General features: G+C 35.7%; 2 protein-coding genes across 4 annotated transcripts; one reads left to right on the top strand and one right to left on the bottom strand.

The window, feature by feature from the left end:
- Positions 1-1,354: 1,354 nt before the first annotated feature.
- On the top strand, positions 1,355-3,619 carry LOC104217929 (small ribosomal subunit protein eS4). The gene is made up of 5 exons (XM_009768278.2): positions 1,355-1,465; positions 2,098-2,175; positions 2,272-2,452; positions 2,747-2,844; positions 2,993-3,619. The coding sequence occupies exons 1-5, from the start codon at positions 1,463-1,465 to the stop codon at positions 3,425-3,427; spliced, it is 795 nt and encodes a 264-aa protein (XP_009766580.1). The 5' UTR covers positions 1,355-1,462; the 3' UTR covers positions 3,428-3,619.
- Positions 3,620-5,688: 2,069 nt separating this feature from the next.
- On the bottom strand, positions 5,689-15,124 carry LOC104217928 (protein PLASTID TRANSCRIPTIONALLY ACTIVE 12, chloroplastic). Of its 3 annotated transcripts, none has more exons than XM_009768276.2 (11): positions 15,005-15,124; positions 14,838-14,905; positions 13,910-14,587; positions 13,495-13,607; positions 12,388-12,647; positions 11,876-11,997; positions 9,768-9,836; positions 9,303-9,356; positions 9,050-9,151; positions 7,672-7,790; positions 5,689-6,114 (listed from the first exon to the last, which is right to left on the bottom strand). In XM_009768276.2, the coding sequence occupies exons 2-10, from the start codon at positions 14,886-14,888 to the stop codon at positions 7,695-7,697; spliced, it is 1,545 nt and encodes a 514-aa protein (XP_009766578.1). In that variant the 5' UTR covers positions 14,889-14,905; positions 15,005-15,124; the 3' UTR covers positions 5,689-6,114; positions 7,672-7,694. The 3 variants fall into 3 exon arrangements, with proteins under 3 accessions (XP_009766578.1, XP_009766576.1, XP_009766577.1); XM_009768274.2 differs by having other exon boundaries at positions 14,980-15,102; XM_009768275.2 differs by having other exon boundaries at positions 5,689-6,107; positions 14,980-15,102.
- Between the last annotated feature and the right edge of the window lie 667 nt (positions 15,125-15,791).

The raw sequence follows: 15,791 nt of genomic DNA, 5'->3' as shown, positions 1-15,791 counted from the left end.
ACTTCTGTTTTACTTTTTCTATTTCTAATATGGGTTTCTTCATATCGCACACTTTATACACCCATTTGATACAACAAAAATATGAAGTAGTTATAGTTGGATTGATCAGAATTTGAAATAAATAAAAGAAATTTTACATCCTATGCCACATATATTTCAAATTTTATGGAAGTCTGATTTTACGGTAATATCTATAACATTCCTACATTTATCTACAAATAAACTACACATCAGTTTTAGGATGTATAAAGCAATATTATTTTCATAATTATCTACAAAATTACTACATTTATACTACAATTAAACTACAATCTATGTTGAAAAAATGTTGACTACAAAATTTTTCTCTTCATCTACAAATTTTCTACAAATATACTACAAATCAGTTTAAGTATGTATAAAACAATACTATTTGTAAGGGTATCTACATAATTACTACATTTATACTACAATTAAACTACAATCTATGTTGAAATCTACAAATTATCTACAAAAATATCTGCAAACTGGGTACATTGAATTTTAATATCCCAATTCCCATTCAATTGTAGCATAATTGGAATTTTTGACATAATTGCGTTTTTTCAGAAGATTTGTAGAAGTTTTAATCGTTTTTTATTTGTGAAAACAGAAAATAAAGCATCTACAATCAGAATACAAATAATCTACAATTTATCTACAAAATATCTACAATTTCTGCAATATGTCTTCTTCTTCTTCTTCGAGTTTCAATCTGAAATTCAGTCAAAACCAAGTCTAATCTTCACCAAAACCCATCAAAATTGAGATATAAACTCCAAACTATATTCCCAATTATTTTCAACAACACCCAATCCAAATAAATAATGATTTTTGAAAACCCAAATTTGAATTCAAAGCTTTGAAGTTTTATGGCTGTCAATGGTGGATTTGTAGCGATTTTGATTTAATGACGAACTGAGATTTTGATTTGTAGCGATTGTGAGAAAAAAACGGAACAAAATTTAATTATAAATTGAAGATAAATGATTTCTGTGATATGATTTGATCTCCTTTCCGTTTCAAAACTTGAATTTAATGTAGAATCAATCAATCCCAAGATTCTTTCCTGATTTATCGCGCGTTATTAATGGAAGATTCTGCCCTATTAATTCCTAATAAACGAATGGTACAGAAATTGTAGGAAAAATATGGACTAGGCGGGTAATTTAAATACTATGTACATATTTGATAATAAAGTTTCATATATGGTATATAAAGGAAAAAATTCCAATTTAAAATGAATGAAAAACTAAAAAGTGGAAACAAAATAAGCCCAATCAGAAAACAGCCCAACTTACTTGGCCCAAAAATAGTTGGGCACTAGCGAGGGCATGTGCTAAAGTATTTAAAAGACATTTTATCTTCAACTTAGGGTTTAAGACTCAGTTATCGGCGGCAGCCAACTTCTCCCGGCAGCTGTTCAAATCGGAAAACCGCCAAAATGGTACGTTTTTCTCTTCTTTAGATCATCTCGCCTAGGTTAATTTAGCTTATTACTTGTTTTCTGATAGATCAGTTGTATCTTAGTCCTCATTGCATTTGTTAATTGTATCAGTTTTACATTTGTTACTTGTTTGCGATGTGATTATGCATCAAAGACGATATTCTTTTTTATTCTATATATGTGTTATTCACTCAGTAGTGCATGGTGTTGATCCCAAGTTACACTGGTTAATTTTATAGCTCGTGTATGCTAATAGTGCCGATTAAACTATTTTATGCTTCAATTAGATATTAATTGGGTTTTTAGAATGATAACAGAATTAATGGGTCAGCTTTTTTAATTGTGTTTTGCTGTTGCAAAGTCAAATGCCCTTTATCTTAATTACGGACAGTGCAATTTGTGTAGTAATTAGTACTTATAGTTCAATTTATTTGTTCTATGTATGTAGAATGTGTTATTACCCATGTGTAAAGGATTGCACGTGCTTTGTATAACATGGTGGTTTTAATATAAAGCTGAGGAACAGCTCCCTTCGTTCTTCTAAATTTAATCCATATGTCGTAAACTTTTTGGATTTAGTTTTTGGAAATATAATACTGATATAAACTTGGTCGTTTCTTATTTATGTATAGGCAAGAGGGTTGAAGAAACATTTGAAGAGGCTCAATGCGCCGAAGCATTGGATGCTTGATAAGCTTGGTGGGGCCTTTGTAAGTCAAATATAGTTGCTTAATAGTCTTTTTTTGAATAACACTGGATGGTTTCCTGCTTCTTGACCTTACAATTCTCTTTGTTCTCCTCTACAGGCTCCCAAGCCTTCTTCTGGTCCACATAAATCAAGGGAGTGTTTGCCATTGATTATTATCCTCAGGAACAGACTGAAATATGCTTTGACATACCGTGAGGTCATCTCAATTTTGATGCAACGACAAGTTATGGTTGATGGGAAAGTTAGGACTGATAAGACTTACCCTGCTGGTTTCATGGGTAAGAATACATCCATTAGATAGTTTTTCATTTAAAAACATTTTGGTTTATGGTTTAGTTGTTTTCTGTATTGCTAAATTTTATTCAGTTCCTTATCGAAATAATAATGTTGATTCATCTATATGCACTTGCTTTCACAGTTTCAAACACAAATGTTGATCACTTCGTCATCAAGCTTTTCACTTGAAATTCCTTTTGCTTTATGTCTCTTTCGTTTCCTTGTATCGTTTCATTGCAGCGATGTTTGTTGAATCCCTTGTCATATTAATAATGCTGATAATTTCTTTTATATAGATGTTGTTTCCATTCCAAAGACAAATGAGAACTTCCGATTGCTTTATGACACTAAGGGTCGCTTTCGTCTCCACTCACTCAGGGATGAGGAAGCAAAGGTCAGATTTTCATGCTCTTGATTTTGCACCGAGGAATCTGAGTAAATAATCATAAACGTTTAGCATATCCGTACCTGTTTCCTGTTTTTATTGTTTCTTTGGGATGCTGCGTTGTTAGAGTAGTCACATTGTTTTCTGCTCTTTGCAGTTCAAACTTTGTAAGGTTCGATCGGTGCAGTTTGGACAGAAGGGGATTCCATATCTCAACACTTATGATGGAAGAACAATTCGCTACCCAGATCCCCTCATCAAGGCCAATGACACCATTAAGCTGGACTTAGAATCCAATAAAATTGTCGACTTCATCAAATTTGATGTTGGAAATGTGGTCATGGTGACTGGTGGTAGAAACAGGGGACGTGTTGGAGTTATTAAAAACAGGGAGAAGCATAAGGGTAGCTTTGAGACTGTTCACATTCAGGATGCCTTGGGGCACGAGTTTGCTACCCGCTTGGGAAATGTATTCACTCTTGGTAAAGGTACTAAGCCATGGGTATCTCTTCCTAAAGGAAAAGGTATCAAGTTATCTATCATTGAAGAGGCTCGCAAGAGGCTGGCTGCTCAATCAGCTACAGCTGCTTAAAAACTCTTTAGTTGAGCTTAGATAAATTTAGCAGGTTGGACCATGTTTCTCTTTGTTTAGAGATACCAATCTTATGTGCTGTGCTAAATTTAACATCTGTGTACCCGGTACTGTTGCACCTAGCTTTTTTGTTAGGAAAACTGATTTATGATCGATTTGCTTTCTATGAATTTGAACTGGATATGGTCACTACATCCTTCTATAGTTCCATTGGCATCAAGTTTGGTGTCACTTAAATTGTTTGTCCACAAGATACAGGTGCTTGAGTCTACTTAAGTCCTTTTTGTACAGCCCTTTCGGGTATTGGCTGCTCTGCTGCTCAATGCCAAACCGTTGTCGAAATTATCTTGATGAACAATAAATTGTCATCTGGTTGCTTAATAAAAAGTTTGTCATCTGGTTGTTGATATTTTTCTTTTATTGTAAGATAATAAAAGGTATTAAAGAAACTCAACTTTGGCTCGTAATGAAGACCATCCTTATCAAAGTTATTATTTGTGATGAAGGGGAATAGTTTGAGAATGCGACGTGAATAATGTATGTCGATATTTGCCTTTTGTTTGCAATTCTTCTCTGAAAGCAAAAATCACCTAAACGGAGAGAATCTTGAAAAGTTTTATTTTGTAGTGATGGCATGACCATTTTATTTTAGCTATTTCAATGCTTCTCCAAGTGGCCAATTTGCCAATCAAATGAGTACTATTTTGTGAATGAATACAAAGCTCTACTAAAAACATGTTTAGTAGAAAAGTTTAGGAATTTATCCCGCAGGCAATGCATAACTTTTGCATTGAAGGGCAAAGTACAAAAATGCCAATAATATTTTAACACGAGCATTTGGTAGTACTAAAAACATAGTAGTAGAATATATCTAGGCACAAGCCCAGCAATTATGGAAGATACGACGGGACCGTGCATAACTTAAATGAAAGAATCGAACAGAACAGAAAAAAAGATAAATCCCATGACTGTGGTAGATCGTTGCCTGCATTATACAATAAAATGTGAAAATAGAACAGGATATGTCAGTATCCATTTGAATACTAGTTAATGGGAGAAATCTTGAATTGTTTCTTGACAATTTGGCCATTGACTTGTGATATGATTGAAACTTCCTTGACATTGTGGGCGATTCCATTTGTATGTTTTGCTCAAATGGACTCTTACTTAATACTGTCAAAGACCTCTCAAGTTCCCCATTGTCTCTAAAGATTGGCAAAAATCTTTGCTGTTGGCTTCTGTCATCTACCCCATATAGAGTTTCCTCCAGCTTGTTAAACTTCTTAGTTATTTCACTAGGTCTTCATCTGATTCAATTCTAGAGAGTGTTTGCACCTTCACAAAGTGTTTTGTGCCACTAGCCATCTTCACAAATCCCTTTTCCCCTATCAAGGAAAACTCGACAGCAGAAGATGTCTTAGGTGTTGCAGCTCATTGAATCCAGCAGGCAAATTTCCTCACATCCAATGTTTGAACATTTCTCCAATTCAATAGGACTATTAGCCTGTTTGGCCAAGGTTCTCCAAAGCCAAAAGCATTTTTTTTTTCAAAGTTAGAAGTGTTTGGTCAAGCTTGTAAAAGAAAAAAAAAGTACTTTTGAGTAAAAGCAAAAACAGTTTTGGAGAAGCAGATAAAAATAACTTTTCTCCAAAAACACTTTTTTTGAAAAGCACTTTTGAGAAAAATATACTTATAGCATGTTTGGCCCAACTTTTTTTTGGGGCCAAAAGTGCTTTTTTTTTTTGCCGAAAGCACTTTTGGCCAAAAATTGAGGTGTTTGGCCAAGCTTTTGGAAGGGAAAAAAGTGTTTTTGAGGAGAAACAGAAAAAAGTAACTTCCCTCAAAAAACACTTTTCTGAGAAGCACTTTTGAGAAAAATACACTTAGCAGTTTTCAAAAGCTTGGTCAAACACTAGTTACTGCTCAAAAGTGCTTTTTAAATTAATTAGCCAAACACAAACTGTTTTTCAATAAAATCACTTGCTTAAAATGTACTTTTGAAAAAAATACTTCTCAAACTAATCCGATTTTAGAAGCTTGGCCAAGCATGTAGTTAGAATCACTTTTTAAGGAAATGAATCATAGTGCTCCTACTACTTCCCCGCTTTTTCGAAACAAGCCATGTGGGGCAGTATTTTTGTTTTTTGTTTTTTTTGAGTAATTCTGGAAATTAACTGTTAAAACACTTTATGAAACGGGAAGACAGAACTAATTTCTTGGAATGCACTATCCGGAAATTACTATAAAAGCAGCTACAACCCTGAACCATAAATACCAATATACACTCCCTTGTTCAACTTGAAACGAATACAAGACATCTGAGTTTATATTAGAATCTGATGCTAATTTCAGGTTAATATACCAATCATAGCTGCATAAATTTTTCACATTTTGTGCTCTGGATACATGCTACTGTACTAGCATTCTCCACTCGTCATTTGCTTTACACAGGATAATCAGAGTTACCCAAAGCTTTCTATCAAAAATCTACTCTTCTGGGGCGAAGTTCACTGAATGCTGTTTTAGCTGTCACAGCAACATCAACGAATAACTGTTTTGCCGTACGTTGGCCTTACTGTCAGATCTTATCAATAATTCAATATATGTTCACCGACTTCATCATAGGACAAGATGCTGCTGGCATCATCAGATTGACGGGGATAAAATTCATTTGCTTATCCTGCAAGCTAGAAATGAATTCTCTATCATTGATAAAACAATCTGGACAGTTTTGCAAAAAAAGTAACACCCACAATATGCAACCGAACTCTAAATCAAACTCCTCATGCTCCTGAGTGGCACATAAGGGCTAAATCAGAAGAGTGGTTTTCTAAACCAGCTCAACCAGAGGCGGAGCTAGGATTTAAAGTGTATGAGTTCTAAATTTAAGAAAGGAACCGTGACTTAAAACTAATATACAATAACAAGCAGACTAAAGAACGAGTACTGAAATTTAATATATATTTTAAAAGTACCAATTACTTTATTTCAATTGCACTCGACCAATTACTTTATTTAAAAAAATAATAGAAGAGGTCAACAATCGATCAAACACAAAAGTTTAATCTGAAAACTTCTAAAGTCACTAATTTTATTAAGGATATTGGTTTCACTAAGAAAGTAAAAAACTAAAAACAAGAAAGTAGGACCACACACCTTGTCGGGAACTCGACTTTTGAAATTTTGGGAAGCACAAAAGTACAAATTAACAAAGAGAATAGAGGTCAAAATGTGGGACAACCCTAAAATCAAAGATTAAAAATCAAATTTTTGTATAAATTGTTAACACAAATATGAAATATAAGAGGGAAACAATGACAAAAAAGAACAGAAAAGAAGGAGAAAGAAAGGAGAAATAATATATACAGAGGTCACCACTCACCAGAAGGAAGAAGAAGGGAAGTTGGACAGACAGTTTCTTTCGATTTTTGATTTGGCGGAACCCTAGCGTGATGTATTTTTTTATTTAGAGGAGCAATTTTTTTTGTTCAATTTGATTTATGTTTTAATTTCTTACAAATAAAACAAGGTACTAAGTCCTAATGGGCTTCTTTGTTACAAGTCTTGATGGGCTTCGTGGTTTTTCTTCTTTAAAAAGGAAAAGTTGTAAAAAAGTTAAGTTGCTTCTAGGGAGAATCGAACCTGCGTCCTTCGGCTCCGAACCCAGAACCTTGACTGCTGAACCCAGAGTCATTCTGTTAATGGGTTCGGGAAAAAGTCATTGGGTTCGCCAGAACCCGCACTCACTACTGTAGCTCCGCCCCTGAGCTCAATGAGAAGGTGCTAAAAGAAAAAGGTTGCTTAAAATCACGTTCCGAATTTTCACTTTTCCAATATCACTTTGAAACAGGATGTTTGCACCCCAATCCAATAATATCCAACTAGCTACAACGTTATAGCTCTTCTGGAATAACCCAGCGCCAAACTCCAGAAGCATAACAAGAACAGAGGGACAGTAAAATGATGAGTATAATGTCTCTTAGTGGAGAGATAAGTCCAGGAACAATAAAGCATCAAAAGGAACTTGAAAGGGAACCCTGGTTATTCCTTTAACCAGACAAATCCAAACAATTGTAACAGGATTCTACAATTAAACAAAAAGATTTTGCGTAATGCCTCATCAAGTTGAAACAAAAGGTTATATGAATGTATATGCAGTAACTGCACATAACATAGATGCATTCACCTAAAGAAGTTTTTGTTAAATGCACCTATGCTTCCACTTTCAAGACGAACAAACTCACCTTAATAGCCTGGCATCCATCAGTCACTCATCCTCATCAAAGTCCATGAGGAAGTCCGTTAAATTCTCAGAATCATCTACAGCTTCTTCCAGAGACATGTCTTTCTTTTTGGGTTTATCCTGCAACGTCATGAAGTGCAGGCTGTTGTGAAGCTCCAAATACAAAATACATTAAGAAGACGAAAATAGGGATGAACTTCTATCAATGTTTGTTATTCATTTCTTCGCAAAATTTCAAAGAGAAAAAAGGTGAAAAGATAAAGACGAGAGAAAGATAAAAACAATAATGTGCTGCTCTATGGCAGTTTATTAGTTTAAATGGAATTCGGATTGCATGATATTCTGAAGCACCTTGTAGAACATAATACTCATTTCCTCTAGTCATATTCTGCCGTGCATTAATACTGAAGATAGAAATGACTATTGACTCATGATGTAGACAAGACAAGTTGAACATGTACTTTAATCCATAGTTAGACACTTCTTTCTTAGCATATTAGTGAGAAACTGCTCGTGCTGAGCACAACCTCAAACTAAGATGTGAGCTTAAAAGAAACTTGCTTGTTGGGGTTTTAAATTTTTTTCTAGACTCAAAATAATCACTCAAAGGCAATAACAGGCACCATCAATGGCCAAGCAATTTTAGAACACCTTACCCTTTAGGGGTTTACTCTTCTACTTAGGGAAAGACATATTAGGAGTATGTTAGAGTGAAAAGGAGTTGAAATAGAGCGACTCAAAACAAAGAAAAGTTGGAAATTTGTGCCTATACTAACAAGTGAAACATGACCCAACTTAAAAAATGCACAGCTTTTAAAATTGAAAGAATTTAATCATGACTCCTGGAGAAAAATTGTGGACCTTGAAGCCTAGTTTCTAATGGTTCGAATCATTCGTCATTTGGATACTTCTACAATTTTTTTTTTCTAATCGTTTTCTCCAGAGTTATTCTTCTTCCATTTTGTGGGCAGGTTCTATTTTGGCATTTACCAACCCCATGTAATTGCTCCACGATTCCCTTCAATTTTTTATCCATTCAATACAGCAAGCATCATTTTCTTTTGTCCTAGAGGGAGGTGGGTCTGCAGGAGTGGTTCATCCCGTGGTATAATTTTTTTTCCTTCCAGCATCTCTGAGCACACAAGGAATTCTTTGCGGGAATGATTTGCTATAAACCATGTAGGAGAAGATGTATAGCACGGAAGAATAAAGCAGTTTTTGGTAAGTTACACGTCAAGTAAAAGTGTAAAACCAAATTGGTAACCAAATATATAGCAGTATATAACAAAACCAATCACCCTTTCAATGGTATCGACAAATTGAGCCATATGATCAGAAAGGAAACACAAAAAAAATATAATCACTAGAAAGCAAATTACCTTCGATTTGCGAAGCTCTGGATTACTTTTCAAAACACTCCAATTTCGTGTAATTTTCTCATCTCCCTCTTCAACTTCAGCATCACTTCCTTCTTCTTCGTCCTGAACCACCAAGAGAAGTTACTTAACATAAACTAATAATTAGTATATAATGCAAACATAGCAAAGTAATAAATTCAAAAGTTCAGCATAAAGCAGAACAAAGTTCATGAAAGACCAAACTGAAGCAAAGTAAGGATAAGAATGATCTCACATCATTTTCACCAATGTCAACAGCTCGTGCCATGGCTTCATCAATTTCCGCCACCTGTTACAGAGAAGAAAGTACTTTTACTGTATAGGCTCAAATTAAAGGAGACTGAGACTACTAATAGAAAGCTATATCTGATTGTTGATGATTGTAAGATTATTTGATGCATATGTAAAGAATGATGAGTGAAGTAGACAACAGCATGCCATAGTCAAATTTGACAATTTTATCCTCAAACTATCTGCATCATATTTATGCTTGGGATCCAGAGTAGTTTTGCTCGTACATCCTAAAAAGTAAATTCTAGAAAAAACCAAAAGATAAACTACTCATTTGAAGCTTTTTACATGTATGCCAATTCATTTGCAGTATTGCAATAAAACAACAAATGCAACTGCAAGGAATAATGCCTTATACGCCAACCTCAGAGATGCAACGAGTCAGTAGAGCACTATAATAAGTTATTACCTCAATTTCTTCTGTCTTCTCTTTGGCCAGAATTTTCTCTAACTCCTCTCTTGATATTATTTTGCCATGCTGATAACAAAATGTTCCCATAAAACCAGAATATAATCAGATGATAGGCTAATAAAACATAAACACTTAAACAGGCATATCAACTCTACACACAGCTAACACCTGTAACCTTTTGTTATTTGAGTTAACATGACAGCTAAAAACGTATGCTACAATTTATCTACACCATATAGGCAGTAACCATCTCCCATCAGCAATCCAAACTAGACTTCTTTTGATTAGGTTCATCCCATTCATAAAGCCCAGTAAAATCAAATCTTCATGAAGTGGAACTATCTGCAAGATTTGGGTTGACTACTTGCACTCCATCCATCTCAATCGACTTACCTTCATTTTTCATCCATCATAATTTACTAGACAATTTCCCTAAATTGAAAATTTTCCTTATCTCCAAAAGTCGAAACAACACATGTAGAAGAGATATTATTCACATTCTACATTAGCTATACGCACCTAATCGTTTGCTCATTAAAAAATTCACAAATTGCATATCCCTCAAGTCTCAAGTAATCAACTAAGCCTTAATAGCAAACTAGCTGGGATCGGCTGTATTAATCCTTTGTATGTTCCCAAGGCATGGCTAAGTGGTTGAGTTATAGAAAAAACAACTTAGAGATCCCAGGTTTGAATCCTAACTACAATACTCAGTGTGAGCTCATCTGCCCTAAAATTGGTGGCTGTAGCAAGCTGCTGGTGAATTAGTCGATGTGCACGCCATCTGGCCCGAAAACCATCGTCATTTGAAAATTTATCTGCTTTCTATCCCACTCTATAAAGATCCATTGCCTTATCTTTTAAGGCAACATAAGGGTTCTCTAATACTAGCCTATATCTCATACTTAGTTCTAAAGGAATTACAAATCTCTAATTAGAATAAGCACAAGACAAGAGGGGTTGCTCTGATGGTAAGCAACCCCCACTTCCAACCGAGAGGTTGTGAGTTCGAGTCTCCCCAAGAGCAAGGTGGGATGTTCTTGGAGGGAAAGATGCCGAGGTCTATTTGGAAACAGTCTCTCTACCCTAGGGTAGGGGTAAGGTCTGTGTACACACTACCCTCCCCAGACCCCACTAAGTGAGATTATACTGGGTTGTTGTTGTTGTTGTTGTTGTTGTTGTAATTAGAATAAGCACCAGATCTTATGTAAGTGGCTCTACAACAACTAATCCTTAATAGCAGCAAGGTAGTATGGCCTACATGGATCCTTTGCTTCTAGCGCAACAACATCTAATCCTTAATATCAACAAGCTAGTATGGCCTACATGGATTCTTTGCTTCCATTGTATTCGTGCCAAATTCATATTGATTCTGATCGGTTTAGGCCTCTTGAAAGAATTTCTCCATGTAATTTTAGGTCTATTTTATCCAGTTTTAACACCTTCACCACCGACCAGTGCATCATCTGGAGGTCTATGCAAAAGTCAAACCATCTCATACAACAATATCTCATTTTATCTCTTATAAGAGTGCTACTTGCAACCTCTGTCAGATGTAACCATAAAACTGCACATCCATTTTACTACATTCATCTAGTGGATGACCTGCCTTGTGTTGTATCTGTATTTACTAATCACTAGGAAGTTAGCAGTAACTAATTTGGATAACCATCAGCACCAACTGGAAATAGCAGCTTATATCTTTTTAGCTATTTGAGAGATTGAGCATCAGTATCTTTACAAAGTAAAGAATACAACATCGAGTGAAGGCAAGAGCATGAACAACAAGAGTATCTTCACTTCCATTTGCTTAAACATGAAACCCATCATTATGTTTTAATTCTATAGCTTTTGATGATAAATGCAGCATATAACTGCATTCAGCGCATATGTGAAAAAGACCAGATATAAGGTCAACAAAGTTAACAAGGCAGGAAGACCATGTAGGGTACTGAACAGCTATATTGCTCGGACTCTCCGAAAATGTGGCTGGATACGTGTCGGATCCTCCAAAAGTAGTGCATTTTTGAAGGATCCGACACGGGTGCGGTTACATTTTGGAGAGTCCGCGCAACATCGCTGAACAGCAAGTTGCTTGATCAAACCTCTTTCAGATAGGCCAACATATTTGGTGTTGGTTCATGGAAGTCTGGACCCCTGTAATCAATCACTTCATCTGGATCCTGAATGTAATTAATGGTTGGATAAACTGGATCTCCACCCCAAACTGCACAAAAAGAGAAGAAGAAAAAAGCAAGTTGTTGATTTCAAGTCAAAAGTGGAACAGAAAACCCAAAAAATCAGAAGAAAAGTTGCTTAATTTTTAAACTAACTTATAATTCCAATCAGAAATCAGAGGATAAAGAAGAGACGTATTCTTTTTGTACCTCAAGCATTTCAGGCTATGTTCAGATATTTTTGTTAAAAAATTATAATTTTCCAGCACTCTTAATGGTAATATCCTGAAACATTAAAGATAAAGAGCCCTATAACTACCCAGAAAAAAAATGACTAGCCAACTTCTAGCCACCTTCACTTCTAAAGCCAGCTGCATACATGAATACCCACAAGAAAAAGCAGAAAGGTAGCATAGTTCAGCCAGAGGGAAAGGAGATACTTTGTTTTATTTGATCCTCTCGCATTCTCATGGCCAGTGGATCACGAGGAATACGGATATCAGTTCCCATCATTATGCGGTATTCACGATCTGTTTGATGGCAGAACATTTCGATGAGTTGAATGTTCTCATCTTCACCAGTCTCTTCAAAATGCTTTTGAATGGCTTCTCGTGAAGTGTCTTTCTTCCAAGCTTGGACCCACTCTGAGTAGTATGCAATAGGGCCAATCTTTTCCATTTTCTCTTTTTCAGCCTGTAGCCTGCAAAACCCACTTATTAGATCTTACTTCCAAACAGAATGTGTATTCTGGTTTCATCCTGAACTGGAAAACTAGATTACAAAGTCATTTAGCAAATCAAACTCTGTGGAATAGAAGGACAGAACAGTATAAGAAGCAAGCTTCAGAGAATATGAAATCAAAACGGGTCTCCAAGGGCATGGCCTAGTGGTTAAGGAATGGGAGCAATGACCTGGAGACCCCAAGTTCAAATCATAACTACACACTTGGTGTAAGCCCATCCATTATAACCTTAGTGGACAAGATTACCTAGGCAAAATGTGCTCATATGCTGGATACATAGGTCAGTGCACTAGCCAAGGTGTGCGCAAGGCGGTCCAGACACCATGTATATGCAATAGTAATAATAAAATAAAATAAAAAGCGACTGAAGTCAAGACTTGACGTCCAAACTCCAAAGAGAACCCTAAGACCAGCTTTGGAGTGCTTGCAGAACCAATAGCTTTTGAAAACATTAGATGAAGGCAAAAAGTAAGAGAAATGACATGGAGTTGATCCCAAATCTCACCAACTTTTAACAATTTATTTATGTTAAAGCTATGTATAATGTGCAAAACCAATATGACAAAAGAGAAGGCACAATGAATCGTTGCTAGACTCTTTATAATAACACTAATAAGCTCTCCTAAGAATAAATTCGAACACTTCCTAGTACAACAGTATACAAGCTAATGAATAAATTTAATACCAAATGAACAAGGTCAATGCTTTAACGTTTCAGTACAAGACTATAACTTTAGAACAGAGCATGTGATGCAACATTACTAGCATGTGATGCAACATTATTAAAGAAAGTCACTGATTCTACCTTTCCGCCTTATATAGATGTCTCCTTGCTCTATAGAGTGCAGTCTCTGTCAAAGTAGGATGGTCACCATAAAGCTTTACCTGTCCTGTCTCCGCCATAGCTTTAAGAAACACCTGTTCCGGGAAAAAGAATGAGAATCCCTAAAACTGACGATATCAAATTGAAAAGGTTGAAGAACCATGAGGTTAAAGTGGTTAGCAATGTATTCTTTTGTATTCACCTTAATAAGTATCTCTCGAAAGATATCATTTTATCCAGTTTAGATTTGTATTTAACTATTTTACAATGTATCCTCATCCAGCGACTAGCATGAGCAGCCTTGAAAGTCAACCTTGATTTGGCGCAATTAAATTACACTGATTACATATTTTAAAACAATTTAAACTTCTTAATAGTACTTATTTAAGGTACCGACCGTTTCAACATCAGGACGCCGCCTCTGCCACCTAGACCATTGCTCTTTTTCAGGCTTTCTCCAATTCCACCATAGTTCTTCACTAGTAAGTGGCTTCTCTATTTCCTTCTTTGTCTTCGGATCAATAAAAGGGTGGGGCTTTCCAAGTCTTTTATCCAGCTCATAGCCTGTCAGCTCCTCTTCTTCTTGTTCAGGCTGATAAATGACATACTCCGAAGAAAGATCCTTTGGCTCTTCTGGTAAATTATCTGGACTCTCCGTAGGATCATCAGAAATTATATTTACGTCCGAAGTCTTGGAAGCAGCAGCAGATGCCTTGTACTTCTTTCTTCTACTTCCAGGGTTTTTTCCATAAGATGGGGTTCCAGTTGAAGTACCAGTGGGTTCAGGAGCCCTGGCTGCTCGAACTCGACTGGCTGTGCCTTCTGGCCAGTACTCCTGCCCAGGAATACTAGCGCGAGCTCCAGATGCTGGTTCAAGCTGCCCAGAAGTGGAGTCCATATAACTGTGATAAGGGTAACGCTCAACAGAAACCTGCTCAAAGGAACCCTGAGAGCCCTGATCCTTTTCTTTATTCTCACACTTAATACAAGGAGCTAAATGAGCCTTTTGGAATGGACTGCTGGAGACAAGCTTGAACTGCCATACTGAAACAGGGATAGTACCTGTAAAAAATGTCTGGTGGGTCCCAGCACAATACATACACACTCCTATTAACGAATTGAATTCCTAGAGACAAACAATTTTTCAAAAGTTCTGCTTCTACCCTATCATCTAACAATATGAGATAGTAATAGATACAGAGTACAAAACCTTCAAGAGGAAAAAACAGAAATTTATGAAAATTTTCACTGATGATTAACAAACTTAATAAAGATGTGTAACACCTAAAGATAAACGCCAAAACAAAAAGGAAATCTAAAAATACCTTCCGATATGGGCAGCAAAAGCTAGGAACAAATCCATCAGTAGAGACCATAGTTCTCAGTCCTCTATCTGCAAATACAAAAATTGCAATTTTATACCAGCAGGAAAAAAGAATAATTAAAGCTGCAAAAGTAAAATTGTACTTTGATACAAGGAAGTAGACAATACAGAAGCCATTGTTGATGACCTCCGCACTATACAGAAGGAGTCGCAAATGCTAAAAGTAACTCCTTATCCTTTGTCCTTTGCTTGGGTTTAGGAAGGGCTTAGGATAATGCGACTCTACTTTGTCGGGTTGTCTTTGAACCGTAACACAAATTCGGACCGGGTATCAGACCGGCTCAGTCACCAATTTCCGCTTCAAACTAGTCCTTACCCTCTAGAATACTTTTTCAATTCAATTTAAGCATACTTTTTTTTTTTGTTGGGTAATTAGAGAATTTAAGCATAGTTATTTAGTTCACTTACTGCCCTTTCCTTATATGTGTATCTTAGAATGTGTTCAAGGGTATTTATGTATTCAAAGCTCACGTCCCATGCTTATATTATTGGGGTATTATCACTTTAGTCCGTGCCAGAAACTATTTATATTCGGTAGCCGAAAAATTGTATAAATTTTATATAATTTTGTATATAACATTCAAAATGTATATTTATATACAAAAAATATACATTTTTTGGCTATTATTCTGAGAGTGGCTATAGTATCATTTTCAGTATATTTATTTTATTCTAATAATAAAGACATGGTAAACTTAATCATAAGTAATTTATATATACATTCTTACCTCAAGTTTATCACTACATAGGCTAGGTAAAATAATACGTAAAACATCAAGCGTGGACAACTTTGGTGTGAATAAATATAAATTATGCCGAGGACAACTTCAAGTACTAGGCTAATGAAATAGTACAAGTATTATATTTTAGCTTTTTTTACAAGATATTTTAACTT

The sequence above is a fragment of the Nicotiana sylvestris genome, chromosome 2 (genome assembly GCF_000393655.2).
Source record: "Nicotiana sylvestris chromosome 2, ASM39365v2, whole genome shotgun sequence".
NCBI classification, from domain to species: Eukaryota; Viridiplantae; Streptophyta; class Magnoliopsida; order Solanales; family Solanaceae; genus Nicotiana; species Nicotiana sylvestris.
The sequence above is the reverse complement of the archived record's forward strand: the minus strand, read 5'-3'. Positions and strand labels throughout refer to the sequence as shown.

Coding starts and splice junctions, on each gene's coding strand:
- LOC104217929 (XM_009768278.2), top strand. Junction 2,453..2,746: donor TTACCCTGCTGGTTTCATGG/GTAAGAATACAT, acceptor TCTTTTATATAG/ATGTTGTTTCCATTCCAAAG. Junction 2,845..2,992: donor TCAGGGATGAGGAAGCAAAG/GTCAGATTTTCA, acceptor TGCTCTTTGCAG/TTCAAACTTTGTAAGGTTCG.
- LOC104217928 (XM_009768274.2), bottom strand. CDS start 15,013: ATGGCTTCTGTATTGTCTACTTCCTTGTATCAAA. Junction 14,588..14,837: donor TTTGCTGCCCATATCGGAAG/GTATTTTTAGAT, acceptor GGGACCCACCAG/ACATTTTTTACAGGTACTAT. Junction 11,998..12,387: donor AGAGGATCAAATAAAACAAA/GTATCTCCTTTC, acceptor CTTTTTGTGCAG/TTTGGGGTGGAGATCCAGTT.